This window comes from Rhinopithecus bieti, unplaced genomic scaffold (genome assembly GCF_001698545.2).
Source record: "Rhinopithecus bieti isolate Rb0 unplaced genomic scaffold, ASM169854v2 scaffold_63, whole genome shotgun sequence".
Taxonomy (NCBI): domain Eukaryota; kingdom Metazoa; phylum Chordata; class Mammalia; order Primates; family Cercopithecidae; genus Rhinopithecus; species Rhinopithecus bieti.
The window spans coordinates 91,100-113,385 of NW_016802972.1; the positions used below are offsets into that span (position 1 = coordinate 91,100).

General features: G+C 53.6%; 1 protein-coding gene and 1 long non-coding RNA gene across 2 annotated transcripts; one reads left to right on the forward strand and one right to left on the reverse strand.

Annotated features, from left to right (window-relative positions):
• Positions 1–41: 41 nt before the first annotated feature.
• On the forward strand, positions 42–2,850 carry LOC108527010 (uncharacterized). Its single transcript, XR_001884665.1, has 2 exons — positions 42–1,835; positions 2,305–2,850. It is a non-coding gene; the product is annotated as an uncharacterized LOC108527010 (long non-coding RNA).
• Positions 2,851–5,401: 2,551 nt separating this feature from the next.
• ARMC5 (armadillo repeat containing 5) lies at positions 5,402–14,506 on the reverse strand. The gene is given in 8 exon segments (XM_017869046.1): positions 5,402–6,490; positions 6,586–6,718; positions 7,330–7,627; positions 7,629–7,664; positions 7,666–7,840; positions 9,279–10,065; positions 10,167–10,274; positions 12,197–14,506. Coding segments are annotated over 8 exon segments (3,024 nt in total). The 5' UTR covers positions 12,873–14,506; the 3' UTR covers positions 5,402–5,679.
• Between the last annotated feature and the right edge of the window lie 7,780 nt (positions 14,507–22,286).

Consider the following 22,286-nt stretch of genomic DNA (forward strand, 5'->3'; position numbering starts at 1 on the left):
GGGCCGTGTCCGGTGGGGGCGGGGGGCGGGGGACGTCCGGGAGCTGGAAGCCCGGCCGTGACCATGTAAGGAAGCTGGGACCCGCTGGGATGGGGATGGGGGGGCGATGAACGGGGGAACCCGAGGTAGGGGCGTGGAAAGGAGGGAGCGCCCCGGCCCACCCGAGCCCAGCCCGCCGGCCTGCCGTGGAGGCGGCCACACCCCAGCCTTGGCCTCAGTTCCAGGGAGCCCCAGGAGGCCAGTGCCAGAAAGAAGTGGCTTCTCCAGACCAAGCCCCATAGCCGCTCCCTAGGGAGACTTACAGACACGGACTGCGGCCCCCAAGCAGACACCCCGCAAAGCCAGAGCCTGAGTCCTAGACAAGAGCCTCCCTCCCACCCATGCCATTCCTGGGAGACTCGTCCCAGACGGAATTTTTTGATTGGTAGCAGGAGAGATGTTCTAAGGCTCAGACCTCAGGTTCAGAGACCTTCCCATCGGAGACCCTGACAGATTAAATAGAGGCCCCAAGAGGCATACATACTAGACACAAAGAAATCTCAAGGACGGGGACAGACACAGTGAACCCACCCACAGACTCTACACTAGGACCTTCCCTCCAAGACTTGGTCATAGACACAGGTAAACTCGAACCCCGGGCGCAAGCCCTTTGCAAATGCGGGGCAAACACTCCCAGGCAACCAACCCCCAGCCAGCCTGCAAGACAAAGCCCTTCCTCAACACTGAGGTGGCCCAGGCCTGCTCCCAAACAGTCCTTTTCCAAGTTACTGATGAACTCAGAGCAGAAAGCAAGACAAAGTCTCCAGCCACAAAGTAGTAAGGCTTCCCTGGACTGAGACCCTGAGAAACGAGGTGGAAATGAGAGGCCCTAAAGGTAGTTGTGGACAGACAACTGTGCGGCAGCCACTCTCTTGGACAGATCTGGGCACTGGACTATGGGTCTCAACCCAGGAGCAAATCAGAACAACCTGGGGAGCTTTTAAAAATGCCAGATGGGCATGGTGGCTCACACCTATAATCCCAGCACTTTGGGAGGCCAAGGCGGGCAGGTCACTTGAGGTCAGGAGTTCGAGACCAGCCTGGCCAACGTGATGAAACCTCGTCTCTACTAAAAATACAAAATTAGCCATGTGTGGTGGCGGGCGCCTATAATCCCAGCTACTTGGGAGGCTGAGACACGAGAATTACTTGAAGCCGGGAGGCAGAGGCTGCAATGAGCTGAGACTGTGCCACTGAACTCCTGGGCGATAGAGGAGACCCTGTCTCAAGAATAAAAAAGAAAAAGAAAAAAAATGGGCAAATGACCTGAATAGACAGTTCAATACGTTATATAAATAGCCAATAATTACATGAAAATATCCTCAACATCATTAGTCCCCAGAGAAATGCAAATCAAAACTACAATGAGACGCCACATCATATCTATTAGGATGACGATAATAAAAAAAAGACAGGTAATTAGGCCAGGAGTGGTGGCTCATGCCTGTGATCCCTACACTTTGGAAGGCCGAAGTGGGTGGATCACCTGAGGTCAGGAGTTCAAGACCAGCCTGGCTAACATGGTGAAAACAGTCTCTACTAAAAACACACAAAAACTTAGCCAGGCACGGCAGCAGGCACCTGTAGTCGCAGCTACTTGGGAGGCTGAGGCAGGAGAATCCCTTGAACCTGGCAGGTGGAGGCTGCAGTGAGCTGAGATTACACCACTGCACTCCAGCCTGGGCAACAGAGAGTGACTCCATCTCAAATAATAATAATATTTTAAAGGCCAGGCTCGGTGGTTCATGCCTGTAATCCCAGCACTTTGGGAGGCCAAGGCAGGCGGATCACCTGAGGTCGGGAGTTTGAGACCAGCATGGTTAACTTGGTGAAACCCCGTCCTACTTAAAATACAAAAATTAGCTGGATATGGTGGCAGGCACCTATAATCCCAGCTACTCAGGAGGCTGAGGCAGGAGAATCACTTGAACTCGGGAGGCAGAGGTTGCAGTGAGCAGAGATCATGTTAGCCTGGCTAACATGGTGAAACCCAGTCTCTACTAAAAACACACACAAAAAATTAGACGGGCAAGGTGGTGGGCGCCTGTATTTCCAGTTACTTGGGAGGCTGAGGCAGAAGAATCCCTTGAATCTGGCAGGCAGAGGCTGCATTGAGCTGAGATCACGCCCCGGCACTCCAGCCTGGGCAACAGAGCGAGACTCCATCTCAAATAATAATAATAATAATATTTTAGAGACCAGGCTCGGTGGTTCACGCCTGCAATCCTAGCACTCTGGGAGGCCGAGGCAGGCGGATCATCTGAGGTCAGGAGTTTGAGACCAGCCTGGTTAACTTGGCAAAACCCCGTCTGTACTAAAAATACAAAAACTAGCTGGGCGTGGTGGCGGGCACCTGTAATCCCAGCTACTCGGAAGGCTGAGGCAGGAGAATCACTTGAATTAGGGAGACAGAGGTTGCAGTGAGCAGAGATCGTGCCACTGGACTCCAGCCTGGGTGACAGAGTGAGACTCCGACTCAAAAAAAAAAAAAAAAAAAAAAAAACAACTGAAAAAAAGAGGTATTTAACAAGTTTTTGTGAGGATGTGGAGACATTGGAACCCTCACACATGGCTGGTTGGAATGTAAAATCATTCACTAACTTTGGAAAATAGTCTGGCAGTTCCTCAGATGTTTACACATAGAGTTCTATGATCCAGCAATTTCCCTTCTAGATATGTAACCAAGAGAAATAAAAGCATATTCCACAAAAAAACCTTGTACATGAATATTCATAGCAGCATTATTCATAATAGCCCCAGAGTGGAAACAACCCAAATGTCCGTCAACTGATGACTGAAGAAACAAAAGTGCCATATCCATGTCTTAGTCTGTTTTGTGTTTCATCATAGAATACCTAAGGCTGGATAATTTATAAAGAACAGAGATTTCTTTGTGTTCTAGAGGTTGGGAAGTCCAAGATCAAGGGCGCTGCATCTGGTGAGGGCCTTCTTTCTGCCTCATCCCACAGCAGAAAGTGGAAGGGTAAGACAGTGCAAGAGAGGGGGTGGGGTGGGGGCAGAACCCATTCATTTATCAATGTCCACTCCCTTGATAACTAACCTACTCATGCAATAATGCCATTAATCCATTCATGAGGGAAGAGCCCACATAACCTAATCACTTCTTGAAGTTCCCACGTCTCAACAGTTGCATTGGGGGTTAAGTTTCCAACACATGAACTCTGGGGGGACATGTTCAAACCACAGCAATGCATAAAGTGAAACTGTATTATTCCTAATAAAAAGAAATGAGATGCTACGGTGTGGATGAACCTTGATAACATTACACTATGTGAAAGAAGCCAGACACGAAAAATCACACACTGTATGATTCCATTTATATGACATGTCCAGAATAGGTCATCTGTAGAGATAAGATGTAGATTAGTGGTTGCCTAGGGTTGGGGGAAAGGGAGTGTTGTGGACTGAATGTTTGTGCCTCTCCCACTTTTATACATCAAAATTTAACTCCCAGTGTGACTATATTTGAAGATAGGGCCTGGCTGGGCGTGGTGGCTCACGCCTGTAATCCCAGCACTTTGGGAGGTCAAGGCAGGCAGATCGCCTGAGATCAGGAGTTTGAGACCAGCCTGGCCAACATGGTGAAACCCTGTATCTACTAAAAATACAAAGAGCCGGGCATAGTGGCACCTGTAATTCCAGCTACTTGGGAGGCTGAGGCACGAGAATTGCTTGAACCAGAAAGGCGGAGGCTGCAATGAGCCAAGATTGCACCACCACACTCCAGCCTGGAGCAAGATTCCAAAAATAAAAATAAAATAAAATACTGATGCCCAGTCCAATGTGAGTAAAAAGGTCCCAGACATCAACAGTTTTTCAAAGCTCTCTGCTTGGTTCTAATGCATAGCCTGAAAACCAGAGACCTGGACCAACACTCACAGAGGCTCAGAGACAGCAAGTGTCAACCTCAGCTGCCCAGAAGCAGACCTTGGCAGGCCCAGTGCAGCTCTCCCCAAAATCAGCCTGCCACTGAGGAGTCAAAAATCTGCAAGCCAATTATTAAAAAGTAAAAAAGCAACAGATGTTGGCATGAATGTGGAGAAAGGGGAATACTTATACACTGTTGGTGAGAATGTAAATTAGCTCGACCTCTACGGAAAACAGTATGGAGATTTCTCAAAGACCTACAACTCTAACTATCATTTGACCCAGAAATCCCACTACCGAGTATCTACCCACAGGAAAAGAAATCATGTAAAGGACAGCTGGACTCGTTGTGTTCATTGCAGCACTATTCACAATAGCAAAGTCATGGACCCAACCTAAGTATCCATCAATAATTGACTGAATAAAGAAATTGTTGGCTGGCACAGTGGCTCGTGCCTATAAATCCCAGCACTTTGGGAGGCTGAGGCAGGAGGACTGCTTGAACCTAGGATTTTGAGACCAACTGGGCAACACAGCAAGACCCTGTCTCTTTAAAAAAAATGAAAATGTGGTACATATACACCATGGAATAGTACACAGCCTTAAAAAATTAAATAATGTCCTTTGCAGCAAAATGGATGGAGCTGGAGGCCATTATCCTAAGTAAACTAACTCAGACACAGAAAACCAAATACTGCATGTTCTCCGTTATAAGTGGGAGCTAAGCAATGGGTACACAGGGGCATGAAGATGGAAAGAGACACTGGAGACTCCAAAAAGGGGGCGGGTGGGTGTGGGGCGAGGGCTGGAAAATTACCTATTAGGCACAGTGTTCACTCTTTGGGTAATGGGTTCACTAGAAACCCAATCCCCCCCAGTACACAATACACCCGTGTAACAAACATGCACGTGTCCCTGAATCTAAAGCAAAATAATAGTTTAGAAAAAAAAAAAAAGATCTGGAAGCCAGGTGATGGAGACCCTGCCTTGGAGACCAAAGCAATGTGAGCCCCTCCCTCTCCTCAATGCCAGCACAGGTCTTTGTCTGTCTCTGGGCATGAGATTCCCTCCACAGCAGGTCTTCCTTCAGACAGACAGCAGTAGGGCACATGGCCCAGGAGATGAAAAGGGAGCCAGAGAATGGGGGCCCAAGATGGGCAACAGTCAGTAATGCAAAGGCCTTCAACACATCATCAGACTAACAGCATTCCCTCAGCACAACCCTTTCAGCCCTGAGCAAGGTCTGCGTGTCCAGTTGGGTTGCTATGTCAGAGCACTGAGGCCCTGACAGCAGGAAGCAGGCTTCCCCTGGGGCCCAAAACCACATCCTAAGCAGCAGCCTGGGAACTCAATCCTGTCCCAATACTTATTAAACTGTCACATGCAAGGGTGGTCTGTGTCCAAACACAAAGACCTGAACAAGACCCTGCTTGGTGGGCGAAGAAACAGAAGCAGACACACCACACAACACAGGTATCCAACTCCAAAGTGTTTAATCTCAACTCCAGAGGTCTGGGCCAGGCCAGGCACCTGGGGCCCTGGGCTGTTCTGCTTCTCTGGGCCCCACGCCCAGACCCTGGCCTTGGCTTCTCACTCCCAGGTCTTCAGATCGTCATCCTGGGGTCTGGCTCCATGTTCTCACCGCTGTTCCATGACGACTCCTTCTGCTCAGCCTCCTCCCTTGCCAGTCTCAGGGAGGCTCCTTCAGAGCCAATTCATCCTTGGGTCCCCTTCCCAGGGGACGTCAACAGTCTAGGCAGGGACCCTTGCCCCCAACTCAATCCCCATCACCACAGCCAGTAAAGCCTCTGTCAGGGGCCCTGCCTCTTCACCTGCTGCCTCCACAAGCCCCACCAGGGCCAGACCCCGCTTCCTCGGGCACTGCTCTGGCCCCAGTGTCCAGCGGGCACAGTGGGCAGCCAGCCGGGGCCGGCCCAGGCGGAACACCTCACCCACTGACTCTGGGCCACCCTGGGGTCCTAGGTGGATGCGGCCCACGGCCTCTTCCAGCTCCTCCTCCAGCCCAGGCAGTAGGAAACGGCCAGCAGCCTCCAGTGCCTCCTCGGCCTCTGAGCCCAGCAGGGGCTGGCCTGGAGGGGGCACAGGCCCCAGGGCAGCCCCACAGCCCCGACAACCATGCAAATGATGCAGGATAGGCCAGGCTGCGCCAGGTGACAGGCCTCGCAGGGGCACCAGGTCCATCTGGGCTTCTGCAAAGCTGCCTGACAGCAGGGCCCGGAAGAAAGGGGAGGCGGTGGCTGAAGCCGCTCGCTGGGCAGGGAGCTGGAGGCCTGAGTCCAGCAGGAAGTGCAGGTCGGGAGCTGGGACAGGGGCTGGGCCCAGCAGAGGTTCATAGAGGCAAGGGGAGGGTGAGTCTAGGTCCATGGGGACTGCCTGTGGGATGGCTGGGCTCACGGTGGGAGACACCAGGTCTTGGAGGCAGGAAAGGGAGTCCGCGGCAAAGAAGAGGAAGAGCGGGTGTGGGGCCGGCCGGGTCAGCGCCGCAAGGAGGAGCCGGAGGCCACCCTGCTCCAGGAGCAGCCGGCGCCACAGAGAGGGCTTCCTACAGGGTAGAGAGGGCCTTTCAGAAGGTGAGAAACGGGCCTGGGAAACACAGCACTCCTCCCCAGCCCCGCAAGGCACCCACTTCCCACTCACCGGCAGATGAAGGGCAGGGTCAGCGCGCAGGCCACGCGGTCCTCAGGGCTCCCTGAGAGTAAGAGGTGCGTGAGGGCCCCGACCCCGAAGGGCGACTCAGCCTGAACCGTCAGGTTCTGCAGTAGCCTCTCCCCTGCAAGTGGAAAGCTTTTCAGGCTGGGAGCTGGGGTCTGAGACAGGACTCTGGGCCGATGAAATGAAGGAGGGTAAAACCTCTGGGTGAGAAGTCAGGGCACTGAAGAGGCAGTGCTGGGCTTAGGACACCGGGAACCTGAGGTCCAGGACAACAACAGAAGGTGGGACGGTCAGGGTGTAAGTCTGGTCCCCTGAAGCAGCCTGTGGTCAGGGCACAGCAGACAGGGCAGTCCCTGGCAGTGCTGGGGGTGGTGTGAGGCCGGGGTTCACAGGTCAGGGTGCCGGTGGGGAGCAGTCAGGACAGCGCTGAACCAATGGCAGAGCCCAGAAAGCAGCACAGACCGGCCCGGATCCTGGGCGTGGGGCTGCATCTGGAGTTAGGGTATCTAGGTCCCAGGGCTTGGGCAGAGGACACAGCAGAACTCTGCCTGTAGGCCCATGAAGGGACCAGAACGTCGTGCTCCCCACCCCACTCTGGTGACGGGCTGTCTGGAGGACGGGCTGGGGAGGACGAGTGAGTGGGAAGGTGAGGTTCTGAGCCCTTGGAAGCCATGGGTAAGGATGGGGACTCGCACAGGGGCAAGGAGACGGGTGGGCGTGGGAACTTACCCAGCTCTCGGTGGCGGCTGTGGAGAGTGGGCCGGGCACGTGGTGCCGGCCAATCGTCGGGCGCCACCCCCAGCACCAGCCACGCCCGCAGCAGCGCTGCGCCGTAGCTGCGCACAAAGGCCTCGAGACAGGCAGGGTTGCAGGTGAGGCGTGACAGGATGCGCAGTGCACGTGGGCGGGGCGGGCCCGGTGCACCGGTCACATAGGTCAGCAGGCCGTACAGGGCTGGGCCGGTCACAAGTGCCCCGCTTGGGTCAGGGGCCTGGGAAAAGCGTGAAAGCAGCAGCAGGCTGGCCCCTTTCGCGTCCCCAAGGCTCCTCGATGGCGGCGGCGGGGTTTTTTTTTTTTGCTGCGGCCTGGAGTGCGCTGGGTGCGCGGTGCCCGCAGCGAGGTCGGGGTGAGGATGGGGCTGGCCGGCTCCATAGGCTCCGGTGGAGGACACTGCTCAGGAGACCAGTCGGGGGAGATGTCATCAGGGCCCGCGGCATAGCCCTCGGAGATCAGCCACGACCTGTGGAGGGAAGAAAGAAAGGAGACTGAACCCAGAGCCAAGGTGAAGGGGCAGAGTCCAAGAGGCCTAAGGGGTCTTTTTTTTTTTTTTTTTTTTTAAAGAAACGTGGTCTCCCTCTGTAGCCCAGGCTGGAATGCAGTTGTGGGATCCTGGCTCACTGTAGCCTTGAACTCTTGAGCTCAAGCGATCCTCCCACCTCAGCCTCCCAAGTAGCTGGCACTACAGGTGTGTGCCCCCACACTCAGCTAATTTTTTAAATGTTTTATAGAGATGGGTCTTGCTATGTTGCCCAGGCTGGTCTCGAACTCCTGTGCTCAAGCGATCCTCCTGCCTTGGCCTCCCAAGGCGCTGGGATCACAGGCGTGAGCCACTGCATGAGCTAAAAGCTGTCTTGGAGGGAGGAAAAGCCAGGGGAGAGGAGGAGGGTGGAGAAAGGGGATAAATGGAAGTGAGAGGGGTTAGGACTAAAACCTCATTTCAGCAATTACTGATGCCTGTCATGTGCCAAGCTGTTCTTTAGATGCTGGGCAGAAGCACTGAACAAAGTGCCTGTCCTCCTGGAGTTTATGTTCCAGTGAGAAGAAGCAGATAAGAAGTAAGAGTACTATAAGTTATGTTAGTGTGGGGCCAGTGTAGAGTACAGGGGTCATGGACAAAATAAAAGGGAAATAGGAAGCGCTGGGGGCTGGGCATGGTGGCTCACACCTGTAATCCCTACACTTTGGGAGGCTGAGCTGGGAGGGTCACTGGAAGCCAAGAGTTCAAGACCAGTCTGGACAACAAAGCAAGATCGCCAACTGTAATGTTTAAAAAAAATAAAAAGAGTTCCTCAGCTTTCCTGTGATGCTTCAATTCATGAGTGACAGTAACAGAGTAAGAACTTGGACTCTAGAGTCCACCAGTCTGGGGCCCAGAGTTCAAAGGTGCTGGGGTGGGACCAAGGTTAAAAGGTAGATCCAGCCAGTGCAGAGGATCACACCCGTAATCCCAGCACTTTGGGAGGCCGAGGCAGGTGGATCACCTGAGGTCAGGAGTTTGAGACCAGCCTGACCAACACGGTGAAACCCTGTCTCTATTAAAAATACAAAAATTAGCTGGGCGTGGTGGCCGGCACCTGTAATCCCAGCTATTCGTGAGGCTGAAGCAGGAGAACTGCTTGAACCCAGGAGGCAGAGGTTGCAGTGAGTGGAGATGGCACCACTGCATTCCAGCCTGGATAACAGTGAGACCCTGTCTCAAAAAAAAAAAAAAGGTAGACCCAGGGGAGTAGAGTGTGTTAAATAGGAACTGGCAGGTGGCTGTGTGGGAATCAGGAGTCTGGGTAATAAAAGTCTTATTCAGACAGAATGGGGGTGGAGGTAGTGAAGAGGACCAAGACAGACACAAACCCCACGCCACCACACTGCTCACCCTCCCAAGCCCTGATGCAGAGACTCACCTGAGGCTCCGGAAGCTTCCACCCTGTGCCCGCTCAGGGGTCCTCTCCTCAGGGAAGTCCCAGGAAGCAGCTTCTCTTCCCTCTTCTTCCTCCTCGCCAGCCTCACCACACAGCTGCCCAGCCAGGAGAGGCACAAGTCCCAGAGCTTGGAGCCGGCCCAGGGCCCCAGTGTCATAGAGAAAGCCCACAAGGGCAGCCACAATACGAGGGTGCCATGCACTGGCACGAGGGTCCCGCAGCAGGCCTATCAGTAGATCCAAGCCACCAGCATCCCGCAGCCGGGCCCGGTTGATGGCCTCACGACACAGGAGGCACACAGCCCGCACCAGGGGCTGCTGGGAGGCTGGACTAGCTCCATTAGGACCCCGGCGCTGCCGAAGCTCATCTACCAGCACCTCCACCCCACCAGCATTGCCCAGTGCAGGCCGAATCAGGCCCTGGGCACACAGGTTGGCGAGGATCAGAATGGTTCCCTCGCGTACTACCCGCTTGGGGTGGGATGCCAGGCTGACGAGTGGGCCCAGTCCCCCACCCAGACTTAGCTGCTCAGCACAGGCCCGGGAGCAGCCTCGGCTGAGTTCCAGGAGGGCACGGACAAGGGCTGAGGTCAGTGCAGCATCTGGGGCAGTGGCTAGGAGCTCGGCCAGCGGGCGCACTGCTCCCTGCTGTGCCAGGGCCAGGCGGTGCTGGGGTGAGTCTGCCAGGTTGCGGAGGGCACGCACCACGCTCTGCAGGCACTGCGAGTCCTGGCAGGCTGTCAGGCTCTCCACAAGCAGCGGAACAGCACCTGAGGGCAGGAAAGGGGAGCACAGAGGGTGAAAAAGGGCAGACACTCAAGTCTTTCTTCTGCTCCGAGTCCTAGCAGACCCCACCCTCACAGCCTCTCACCAGCACAGTGGATGTCCCCACAACTCTCAGGTTCCATGGCTAAGTTCCCCAGGGCACGGGCCGTTCGGTTCTGGATGCTGTCTGTCTTCATGCACTGAAGAATGGTCACTGCAAGGAGAGTTTGGGCTTGTGAGGGTTCTACCCCTTACTGTCTCTCTCATCAGTCACCTCGATAATGTGGCCTGAGAGGGCTGGGAAGGCTTTTGGAAGAGGCTAATGCTGGGCAGGGCACAGTGGCTCAAGCCTATAATCCCAGCACTTTAGGGGCCCAAGGTGGGTGGGTCACTTGAGGTCAGGAATTCGAGAACAGCCTGGCCAACGGGGCCAAATCCCATCTCTACTAAAAATACAAAAATTATCTAGGTGTGGTGGTGTGCACCTGTAATCCCAGCTACCTGGGAGGCTGGAGCAGGAGAATTGCTTGAACCCAGGAGGCAGAGGTTGCAGTAAGCTGAGATCGTGTCACTGCACTCCAGCCCAGATGACAGAGCAAGACTCCATCTCAAAAAAAATTAATAAATAAAAGGAAGAGGCTAACACTCCAGCTAGGTCTGGAGGGGTTCACAGGAAGGTATTTGCCAGAAGCACGGTGGATGGGAGAGTGAGAAGGCATTGCGGGTTTGGAAGTAGCCTTTCCAAAGGCCCAGAGGTAAGATGCAGTGTCTGTGAAAGGCTTCAAAGGTCAGGCCAAGGGATCAGGACTTGAATGTGAAGGCACTGGGGCCACACAAGGTTTTTATGAAGGGGAGTGACATGATACAATCTGGCATCCATAGGGAGAATGCATTATGGGGGAAAGAATAGGAAGGGAGGAGTCAAAAGGCTATCATAATAGCCCAAGCATGAAAAGACAATAGCTTGAACCAACCCAGCTACCAGCATCACACAGCACAGAGGTACCAGTCTCTGGGCACACAACGGAAGTAGGGAAAGAGAGCAGCAGATAGATTCAGAAGCCATTTAAAATGAAACATAGTAGCTGAGTGATGGGGGTTATTTAATAACCAAGGCTCTTGTCAAACATATACGGTCCAGACGCATTTTATGTAAATTTTAAATATATTAATGCTTCGCTTTATCCAAAAAGTTAAGATGTCATCAAAACTAGCATAATTTTGTGGAAGGCAGGTAGTGACATGTAAACTGCTTTCACACACTGCCACTAGGAGGCACCAATTTAGCTGGTAAACAGAAAAGCTTATGTTTTGCTAGGATTTGTTCTTACTGTGCTGGTTTTATTTTTATTTTTTTTTCCCTGCTTCCTAAGTGACTACTGGTTTGTTCAGTTTTCTAAGATATGAGGTCTTGTTATGTTGCCCAGGCTGGAATGCAGTGGCTATTCACAGACACAGTCATTGTTCACTGCAGCTTCTACTTCCCAGGCTCAAGTGATCCTTCCACCTCAGCCTATCAAGTAGCTGGAACTACAGGCGTGTACCACTGCACCCAGCTTATGCTAGTTGTTAGTAACTTGAAGTCCCCATGCTTAGAATATTTGTATATTCGTGCTATATTTGTACTTCGTTTTCTCCCCACTCTGATTTTCTGAGGTAGCTATCACTGTCCCATTTTACAAGGAATCCTAGCCTCAGAGGGGTTAGGTGACTTTTGCAGAACTCCCTTTCTGAACCACTACACCTTCCAGCTCATCAGTGGGACTTCAGAACCTTGCACAGGGCCGGACACATAGTGGGCACTGAATATCTGCTATGAACATCATAACTGGAAAATAAGAATCATCTGGAAAAGTCACCAAATAACCCTTTGGCCTCCGCTGGTCTAGCCTCGAAAGAAGTCCTCAACAACCAATTCCTAGATAATGGCTATAATGATCTGGTCTGGGAGGGCTCTCTCTCATCTAAAGAGAAAGCAGTGACGTCACGGGGCACAACAGCTTGAGAAACAGGAGCGGTGCGCCATCACAAAGCACGTTATTCCGGGATATGACACAAAGAACTCCAAACTCCCGGCCCAGACAGCAAGGGAATTGCAAATCCAATCTTTCTAGGAAACGGAGGCGGAGCACTTACCCAAAGGGAGTATGCCTCCGAGTCTGCGCACTTCGGCCCGGCACGCCCCTTCCGTACAGCAATCGGCTAGGATGCTAAGCGCCAAGTCCAGCGTCTTGCGCAGGCGCACTGGTGGTGAAGGCGTAGACGACGACACAGTGGAGGGGGCGGGGCCCGATACGGGGGCGGGGCTAGAAGCTGCTGACGCGGCCGAAGGGGCGGAGCCGGGGCTTGCCTGGGACGGGGCGGAACCCGCTGCAGCCGCTCGCCGTAGCAGCGCGAGTAGGGGGCGGAGCCCGCCGCGTGCCCGGAAGCGCTCGATTCCCCCCGCTGCCTTGATGTGGCGCGTGCGGAGGGCTAGGAGCGCGCGGCCCAGGGGTGTCTCGTTGGTAGCTGGGTCCTTTTCCCCACCCAGACCCTCCCCGGCCGCCGCCGCGAGCTGCGCGAGGCAAAACGAGAGCGAGTCCGTGAGGGTTGGCTTCGCAGCCGCCATCTTGGCTCGGGCCTCAGACTCCGCCCCGCTTCTCGCCGCTGATCCCAGGGAGCGGAACTGGAAGACAGGGGAGTCGCCGGGCACCGCCTCACTGACGCTGTTTAAATAGCGCCCTCGCAGCGATGCAAGTCGGAAGTTGTAGTTCTCGACCCCGGAAGTCTGTCCTTGCAAAGAAGGCGCGGCGGTACCCTTATTGCTGCGCATCCTAGGACGCGCGGGTGGTGCATGCGGGAGGTGTGGTCCGCGCCGAGCTTCGCACGCCTACCTCGGGACGCGCGGGAAACTCTTCCAAGGCCCTCCAGGTGGGCCGGGACCTCCGGACAGCCCAGACGTCCGACCACGGAGCCTTCGTGCCGTGCTCCGCCCCCGGCGTGCACTCGGCGGGGACCGCCTTTCCTCCTCTAGGCTCGCTTCGCTGCCCCCCAGCGGTGGTGCGGCCCGGCCCCGGTACCGACTCCGAGAACCCCGAGCCGGGCCGAAAGTGCGAGGTCCTGACCGCGCCGCAGACGCGTCGCTCGGTCAGAGGAAGAAGAGGGTTAAACCTACCGAGAACGTTCGCTGCCTCTTCCTAGGGTGACGGGCTTGTGGAATTTTCCGTTTCCGGAGCTGGACCCCGGTGTCCCGAGTATCCTGCGCTCTGGACGTGGCCGTGAGCTCAGGAGCTGGCGTCTAGGAAACAGGGAGTTCTTCACCCGCAGTGCAGTCGGCTGTGCCAGAACAGACAAGGGAGAATCCAGACGGGGCGGGGCGGCGGGGGAGCGGAACGTTAGCATCCCGGAGAGCCCCCAGGTCACCCTGGATTGCAGGTGGCTCCGCCTGAGCAGCCCTTCCTGGTGTGGCAGGAGCAGCTGCCCGTCTGGAAAATGGTCAGGCTCTGGCCCTGGGGAGGAAGAAGCCTTTGCCAAGAGCAACCGTCTACAAGCCCCAAAACCTGCGAGTGCCGGAAGTGTGGGCTGACCACAGCCTACCTCCCCGGCTTCATTCACCACCAAGGCAGCCACGCTGGTGACAAGCCTTACCGTTGTCCGGGGTATGGCAGAAGCTTCCGATGTGGCTCTGATCTGGTTAAGCACCACTGGGTACACACAGGTGAAAAGCCATACTCCTGCCCCGAGTGTGACCATCGCTTCAGCCCTACACCTGTGCCTTGTGTGGTAAGACTTTCAGCGTCACCTCAAACCTGATCCAGCACCAGCGTTTACACACCGCTAAAAGCCTTACCGCTGAGGGGACTGCGGAAAGAGCCTCAGGCTTAGCTCCAACCTGTTGCAGCACCTGCGGTCTGCATGGGTGAGAAGGCCTCTAAATGCCTTGTTTGTAGTAAGGGTTCTGTGCACAGTTGGAATCTGCTGCGGCACCAGCACAGTCACGAAGTCCGGAAACCTGATGCTTGGTGGTGAGTGTGGCTAGAGCTTCCGCCAGAGCTCCCACCTGGCTAGTCCACTAGGCAGCCCACAGCGGCGAGAAGCCCTGCATCTGCCTGCAGTGTGGCAAGGCCTTAGCCAGAAGCTCCAACCTGGGCCAGCACCAGCAGACGCACCAGGGCGGCAGCCTGTGCCAATAGCCCTGGCTTCAGTTTTAGCTGAAACTTCAGCTCTGACTCTGGTTCGGACCTCAAGGAAATGGAAGGAACCAGGTCTCTAATCAGATCCCCTTCTGCTCCCCTAGGGCTGTTGGTTTTAGAGCTAATGATGGGATTTGGTTGGGGCGGAGGGGGGTTCTCCACGTATTTTTGCCCAACCTTTTGCCGAGTCAGGGAACCCCAGTCTGGGCTGGGCATGGTGGCTCATACCTGTAATCCCAGCACTTTGGGAGGCCAAGGCTGGCGGATCACTGGAGGCCAGGAGTTCGAGACTAGCCTGGCCAACATATTGAAACCCTATCTCTACTAAATAAAAAAAACAAGCCAGGCGTGTTGGCTCTCGCCTGTAATCCCAGCTACTCGGGAGGGTGAGGCAGGAGACTCACTTGAACCCCTGGAGGTGGAGGCTGCAGTGAGCGAATATCGTACCCCTGCACTCCAGCCTGGGCAACAGAGACTGTCTCAAAAAAAAAATAAAAAAAATTTTTAAAGAGTCCCAGTCTGGAAGAATCTGAACCCTAGAGCTGTCTGTGATCACTGCCTTCAAAGAGCCCACCCAGCTAAGAGGGCTTAGGTTTGTTCTTTGAAGTTACAAAGGCAGAACGTCGACCAGCTGAAGGGAGACTTTTGGGATGGCAGGAGAGAGTTTTGGACCCAGCTGCCTGCAGATCTGGCAGTAGCTGATGCAATCGCTTCACAGGCCTAGGGAGTGATGGGGTTAATCACACCTAGAACAACAGGTATCTCTTCCCAGAGGAGTGGGACCAGAAATCGGGCAAGCCCCTGTGAGGAGTGCCGTGGCAGGGCATTCCTAACCTCCAGAGGGAACCATGAGGGAGTTTGTGTCCCGGCAGATGGGCCAGAGAATTTGAACTTGGGACCATTGTGTGAGCTCTGGGTGTGTGAGCCCTTCAAACGTCCTCTCAGCACGTGACAACTATCCTTATGGGTGATACTGTGGTGGTGGGACCGCCAGAACAGACCTGTATGTTGAGTTCAGGGGATGCTTTGTTGCATTTCTGGGCAGGGGCAAGAGGCGCTTTCCCCTTCCTTATCCCCTTCCCTTCCAAGTTCCCCAGGCTCCTTTCCTGCCACTCTGTCCAGAGAGGGAAAAGTGGTGAAGAGTCACTTGTGCCTGGACACGGGACTGAATGTGGCCCTTTTGCCTGGGCATTGCCCAAACATACATTTCTACTGGTAAAACTTTATGTGTGGGCGGCAAGCCACCCAGGTGCCAAGGCAAGAGACCGAGGGCACAAGCTGTTCAGTATAATAAAGAAAATATATAAAATAAAAATAGTTATATTAGATATAAATCATAGATGTGATTATATGTGAATATCAATCATTAGTTGTAGCAATTACTCTTTATTCCAATATTATAATAATCCTTGCTCTACAATCATAACCTAGGGAAAGTCAGGCATACAGAGCTAGGAGCTGAAGGGACATGATGAGAAGTGACCAGAAGACAGGAGTGCGAGCCCTCTGTCAGGCCCGGACAGGGCCACCAGAGGGCTCCTTGGTCTAGCGGTAACGCCAGCGTCTGGGAGGATGCCCATTGCCAAGCAGACCGTGGTCTAGCAGTAGCATCAGTGTCAAGGAAAAGCACCCGCTACCTAGCAGACCGGGAAAGGGAGTCTCCCTTTCCCCGGGGAGTTTAGAAAGGACTCGACTCCACCACCTCTTGTGGAGGGCCTGACATTAGGCCCACCTGCAGTTACCTGGAGGCCTAACCATCTCCCTGTGATGCTGTGTTTCAGTGGTCATGCTCCTGGTCTGCTTTCATGTTCCATCCTGTACAACTGGCTCTGCCCTCTAGATAGCAGCAGCAAAATTAGTGAAAGTACTAAAATTCTCTGATACGCAGAAATAATGGCGTAAGCTGTCTTTCTCTCTCTGTCTCTCTCTCTCCCCCACCCTGTCTCCCCGCCTTGGCTGCTGAACAGGGAAAGGCCCCCTGTCCAGTGGGCATGTGACCCACGTGACCTTACCTATCATCGGAGATGGCTCACACTCCTTACCCTGCCGCCTTGTCTTGTATCCAGTAAGTAACAGTGCACCGTGGCATTCGGGACCACTACTGGTCTCCGCGTCTTGGTGGTAGTGGTCCCCTGGGCCCAGCTGTCTTGTCTTTTATCTCTTTGTCTTGTGTCTTTATTTCTATGATCTCTTGTTCGCATACGGGGAGAAAAACCCACCAACCCTGTGGGGCTGGTCCTTACGGTATGTGGGAGCCAGGGGGAGGCTTCCCAAGCACCTACCTGTGCTCAGAGCAGAGACCAAGCTGTAAGGCCCTTTCCTTCCCTGCTAGGGGAGGGAGTTGTCTGTTTCAAGGACCTAATGCCCACCCCTGTGGGACAGTCCTACCATCAATCCAGGCATCTGGTCTGCTGTCCCCAAATTTTACTATCCTTTTTTTTTTTTTTTTTTCCTTTTGAGACAGAGTCTCACTCTGTTGCCCAGACTGGAATGGCACGATCTCAGCTCACTGCAACCTCCGCCTCCTGGGTTAAAGCATTTCTCCTGCCTCAGCCTCTCGAGTAGCTGGGACTACAGGCATGCGCCACAACGCCAGCCAGTGTTTGTATTTTTAGTAGAGGGTTTCACCATGTTGGCCAGGCTGGTCTCAAACTCCTGACCTCAAGTGATCCACCCGCCTCAGCCCCCAAAAGTGCTAGGATTACAGGCATGAGCCACCACGCCTGGCAATTTTGCCATCTTTTATCAGGCCTTCTGTGTCCAGGACGCTACCCACATAGAGTAGAAGCTAAAGGGAAGGGATGTGAAGTGACCTCGCCCTCAGCTTCTAGCTCATGGTGTCAAGGCTTGTGTGACCTTAGACACGTCTTCCTCTTCTGAGCCTGTTTCTTCATCTGTAAAACAGGGATGGAGGTTGTGGTAAAGATGCCATGGGAACACTGAACATGCATGAAGCAGCTGGGCCAGGGATGACTCGGCAGACCTCAGTTTCCCTCTCCCTCCTGCCTAGAGCTCTGTTAGCAAGCATCATGCAGCTCACATGAGAGCTCCCCACTGAGGTTACGGAAATGAAGGTAGCAGCCTCAGTCCTTGGGTAGCCTGTTGCCCCTTGAAGGAAACACACTCAGGATCAGCAGCAACACAGAGTGAATGACGACGGGGTGGCGAAGGGGCCTTTCCTGGAGCAAATGCAGGAGGCTTCGTGGAGATGACATGTAATGAACAGCACTCATCTCAGGCTGGGAGCAGCACATGCCCCTGGCAGAGGGTCAGTGATGAGGTACAGGGTTCTTGACATCTTCCTCACCCAGGACCCTTCAGGGAGTACAAGCCAGGGTTTAAGTGAAGGGCCTGAGCCCAGCACATGCATAGTAGGCACTCAATGAATAATTGTCATGATCAGGTCCTTTTTACACTGCTTACTAGTGGCCTTTAAGCCTCAGTTTCCTCAGAGTCGCCTTGAGTAAGTGTCAAGTGTTGTAGACCTCTGCAAAATTCGTAACTGCTTAGGTATGGGTAGAGTAACGATGGAAGGAGGATTCAGAGACTTGTAAGCTAATTTCTCACATTACGGCAGGTATTCCTGGGACCCCTCTCCTCTCCAATTGCATACAACAGGTTCTGACCAGAACAGGGAGGCAGGCCAGACCTCAGAAGCAGAGGGACGGGCTTAATCTAACAGGAGTTTGTCCCATGTCCTGCATGCACTGTACCCTGTGCTGAGTTTCGAAGCAGCTTCACTGTCCAATCTTGTGACCCAGTGCCCAAACCGGAGATGGGAAACACATTTGTTCTGGCTGTGTGTGTGTGTGTGTGTGTGTGTGTGTGTGTGTTTTCAAACAAGCCAAGATTTTTACTTTTTGAGGTTCCATTGTGTTGCCCAAGCTGGTCTGAAACTTCTAGGCTCAAGTGATCCCCCTGCCTCAGCCTCCCAAAGTGCTGGAATTACAGGTATGAGCTACCACGCCCGTTTATTTATTTATTTTTTATTTTTGAGAGAATCGCACTCTGTCATCCAGGCTGGAGTGCAGTGGTGCAATCGTGGCTCACTGTAGCCTCAATCTCCTGGGCTCAAGTGATCCTCCCACCTTAACCTCCCGAGGAGCTGGGGCTACAGGCATACACCAGCACACTTGGCTAATTTTTTTGATTCTTAAAAAATGTTTTGTAGAGACGGGGTCTCACAAGATTGCCCAGGCTGATCTTGAACTCCTGAGTTCAAGTGTTCCTCTAGTCTTGGCCTCCCAAAATGCTGGGATTACAGGTGTGAGTCACCTAACCTGGTCTTTTTATTTTTTTAAAGAGCCAACGTTTAAATAAGGAGATTTCATATCACAGTCGATTTCTGGGGTTTGGTTTGTTGTTTTTCTTGTTTTTTTTTTTTTATTTGAGATAGGATCTCGCCAGGTTGCAGGCTGGTCTTGAACTCCTGGGCTCAAATGATCCCCTGCTGGCCGGGCGCGGTGGCTTGCGCCTGTAATCCCAGCACTTTGGGAGGCCGAGGTGGGCAGATCACGAGGTCAGGAGATCAAGAGCATCCTGGTTAACACGGTGAAATCCTGTCTCTACTAAAAATAGAAAAAATTAGCTGGGTGTGGTGGCGGGCCCCTGTAGTCCCAGCTACTCAGGAGGCTGAGGCAGGAGAATGGCGTGAACCCAGGAGGCAGAGCTTGCAGTGAGTGGAGATCCTGCCACTGCACTCCAGCCTGGGTGACAGAGCAGGACTTCAGCTCAAAAAAAAAAAGATCCCCTGCCCTGGCCCTTCCCTCCCCGACCCGCCTCAGCTTCCCAAAGTGGTAGGATTACAAGCGTCAATCACCACGCCCGGCCTGCTTTATTATTTATATCAAAAGATGCTGCAACATTGGATCGTTATAGAAGCAATTTGTTGAGTAGTGGCTGTCCTGGACATGGGGACAGGGACACTCCCTCTTGCATCCCTGACTCAGTACATTTCATGTGTGTTACTTGCCTGTCCCCTGCAGAAAAGCACTTGAGGTTACAGTCTCCATCCCACCCCACTGTGAGTGAGAAGGACTTTTCCATGCAGTGAAGCCACTTTTCCCCTTTCCTTCCCCTCTCCCTGTTCCCTACTCTGCCATTTTCCTTCTTCTCCCCCAGAATTCCTCTATGAAATACCTGACCTTCCCTGAGCCCCTGCCACCCCACCTCCACTCCCTGCTATGACATCACCCCCTAATTTGAAGCTCCTTTCCCTATCTGAAGGGAGGCAGAAACAGAGTGCACAGGCTCAGCTAGGCAAGGCAGACCCTTGCATACATGGGTCAGAGGTCAGGGTCCCTGGCAGACATTCCTCCCAGAGCGACTATAGGAAGCAAGCCAGTATAGGGGTACTCTAAATGCTAGACAGGAGGGGGTAGCGTCGTCTCATCTGGGCTGGCCCTGCTCCTGCTTAGCTCTGGGCATAAGACTGTCTCCACTACAGTCACAGTTATGTCTCTGAGCTCACCCAGTCCCGGGTCCCAGGTTCCTGGCTCTAAGCCTGGTGAGACACACACAGGCTGGTGCTGTGGGGTGGATGTGGCCACTGGAGCCCACCCACCTGGAAGCTCAGCTGTGGTGAGGCAGGCAGTTTTGGAGGGGTACTTGGGATGCTGGAGGAGTGTCCCCCATCCTAGGCCAGATTCCCTCCCTCCCTCCCTTTCCTGGACATCCACATAGGCATGCTCCAGGAGGACAGAGACTGTTGTCTGCACTGTCCCTGCTAAGTCCCCCACATCCCACAAGGGACAAGCATAGAGAGCCACGAGAAAGGGCCCCGCACTGCCGAGGTGATTGGCAGCTTCTCTTTCCTGGGATCTGGGTCCCTTTCCCAAAGGAGTGGAGGAAGAGGGGGAAGCTGTCCCAGGAAGGGCTGAGGAGGGGAGGCTGGCTCAAGGCAGCCCTGCCTACCTTCTACCCCAGTGCAGCTGCAGGGCTGAAGGCCCCAGGGCTATTCAGCCATGGGTGCAGGTGAATCCCTAGCCAGGGACAGAGACCAGGGTCCATTTCGGAAGGGGATGGCTGGCAGATCCAAGACCTGCAAAAAGGAGGTCAAGGATTCAGTTCTGAGAAAGAGTCATGTAAAGTGACTCCAAATGCTGATGGAGTCAAGAAACCAAAGAAGGAGGCAGACAATCCAGTTTGCCGGTATTGGGTGATTTATTAGGGAAACCTACAGGCAAAGCATGGTCTACCTGTGAAATGGAGGTCTCTGCACTGCAAGGCCCCAGGCCCAGGACTTATATCGTGGGGAAAAAATATGCATGCTCTGGAAGGAATGTCTAGGTGGTTGTGAGTGTCACAGCGTCTGATTTCTGGACTAGCACAAGGGTTGTTTTGGAGGAAATTACAGTGAAGAGGTCTTTCTACATAAAGAGTAACCCCCGAGGGCCGGGCGCAGTGGCTCACGCCTGGAATCTCAGCACTTTGGGAGGCCGAGGTGGGCAAATCACCTGACGTCAAGAGTTCGAGACGGTGGTGAAACCCTGTCTCTACCAAAAATACAAAAATTAGCCAGGCATGGTGGCACATGCCTGTAATCCCAGCTACTTGGGAGGTTGAGGCAGGAGAATTGCTTGAACCCAGGAGGCAGAGATTTCAGTGAGCCAAGATCGTGCCACTGCACCCCAGTCTGGAAGAAAGAGTGAAACTCTGTTTCAAAAAACAAACAAACAACAACAACAACAAAAAACATCAGCTTGACATTTTGGAGGCATTCCCAGACTCAGGGTTAGCAGATTAGCATTTAGAAGAAAGTCTTGTCCCCACAGATTCCCTGACCTCAGCTACCGTGAAGGGTGGGAAGAGGAGTCCTTAGCAAGAAGTCCAGGAAGTTGACAACCTCCTCAGACCTGATAGGACACTCCCCTCTCCACCCTACCTCCTGGCTCATTTAATCTCAGGGGTGTGAGGACCTCTGAGATAGGTCTCTGCTGCCTGGGAATGGCTCTCTCTCATTCCTGGGAATGGGTCTCTGGTGCCTGGGAATGGGTCTCTCTGATTCCTGGGAATGGGTCTCTGATGCCTAGGAATGGGTCTCTGGTGCCTGCGAATCAGTCTCTGGTGCATGGGAAGTGCCCATGGGATCTCCCTCTCTCCTTCCACTGCTTCCCCACACATGCTATTCCAGATCATGGACATGCTGCCTGTCACCTCCCTCCACCCCAGGCGTGCTTGGGCTCTTGTGCTATAGCCACTCAGAGTTGGAAGGGGGTGGAGGGGAGACAGCAGCTCCATCTGAGGCCATGCCCTCATGAATAACTTGAGAATGGAGAATTTTCATTCATTGTGAAGGAGAAGCAACCCCAACCCCACTCTAGTCATCATCTGGGCAAAAATTTGGACCCAGAGGCTCCCAGGCTCCCAGTGTTTCCTGCTAGGATCGGCTGGAAGGAGCCAGGATTGGGATTCCAGGAATCCTGTCAGCAGAGAATGCCAGACTCCTCCTCTCCTGGACCCCAGGAGTCTCAACCGCACCACTCATGTCTCAGGGTTAACCAGAGACTCCCTGAGACAGATCCTAGAGGATTCCCAAGTGATAGGATAAAAAGAGAGGTACTGAGACCTCCTGGCGTGGGTGACCTCTCCCAGGCTGGCCAACCTCCCTGATTCAGAACCTTGCTGAGCTCCAGGAGTGAATGAAGTAAAGGGAGCCCCTAGGAGTTCAGGAAGCAGAGATTTCCAAGTCCATGCACCAAAGCTCATGCCCTCAATTCTCAGGAAAGACCTCACTCAGTTAAAAAATTTTGTATCATGAAAGGGTAAATGACTGAATTAGTGAATCTGGTTTCTAAGTCAATGGCTTACTAGAAATATTATAGTAAATTAGAAAACAAAAAGGTGGTGGCTCACACCTATAATCCCAGCACTTTGAGATGCTGAGGTGGGAGGACAGTTTGAGTCCAGGAGTTCGAGACTAGCCTGAGCAACATAGCAAATCCCATCTCTAGAAAAAATTTAAAAACTAGCTAGGGGTGGTGATTCACTGTAGTTCAGCTATTCAGGAGGCTGAGGCAGGAGGACAGCTTGAGCCCAGGAGTTTGAGACTGCAG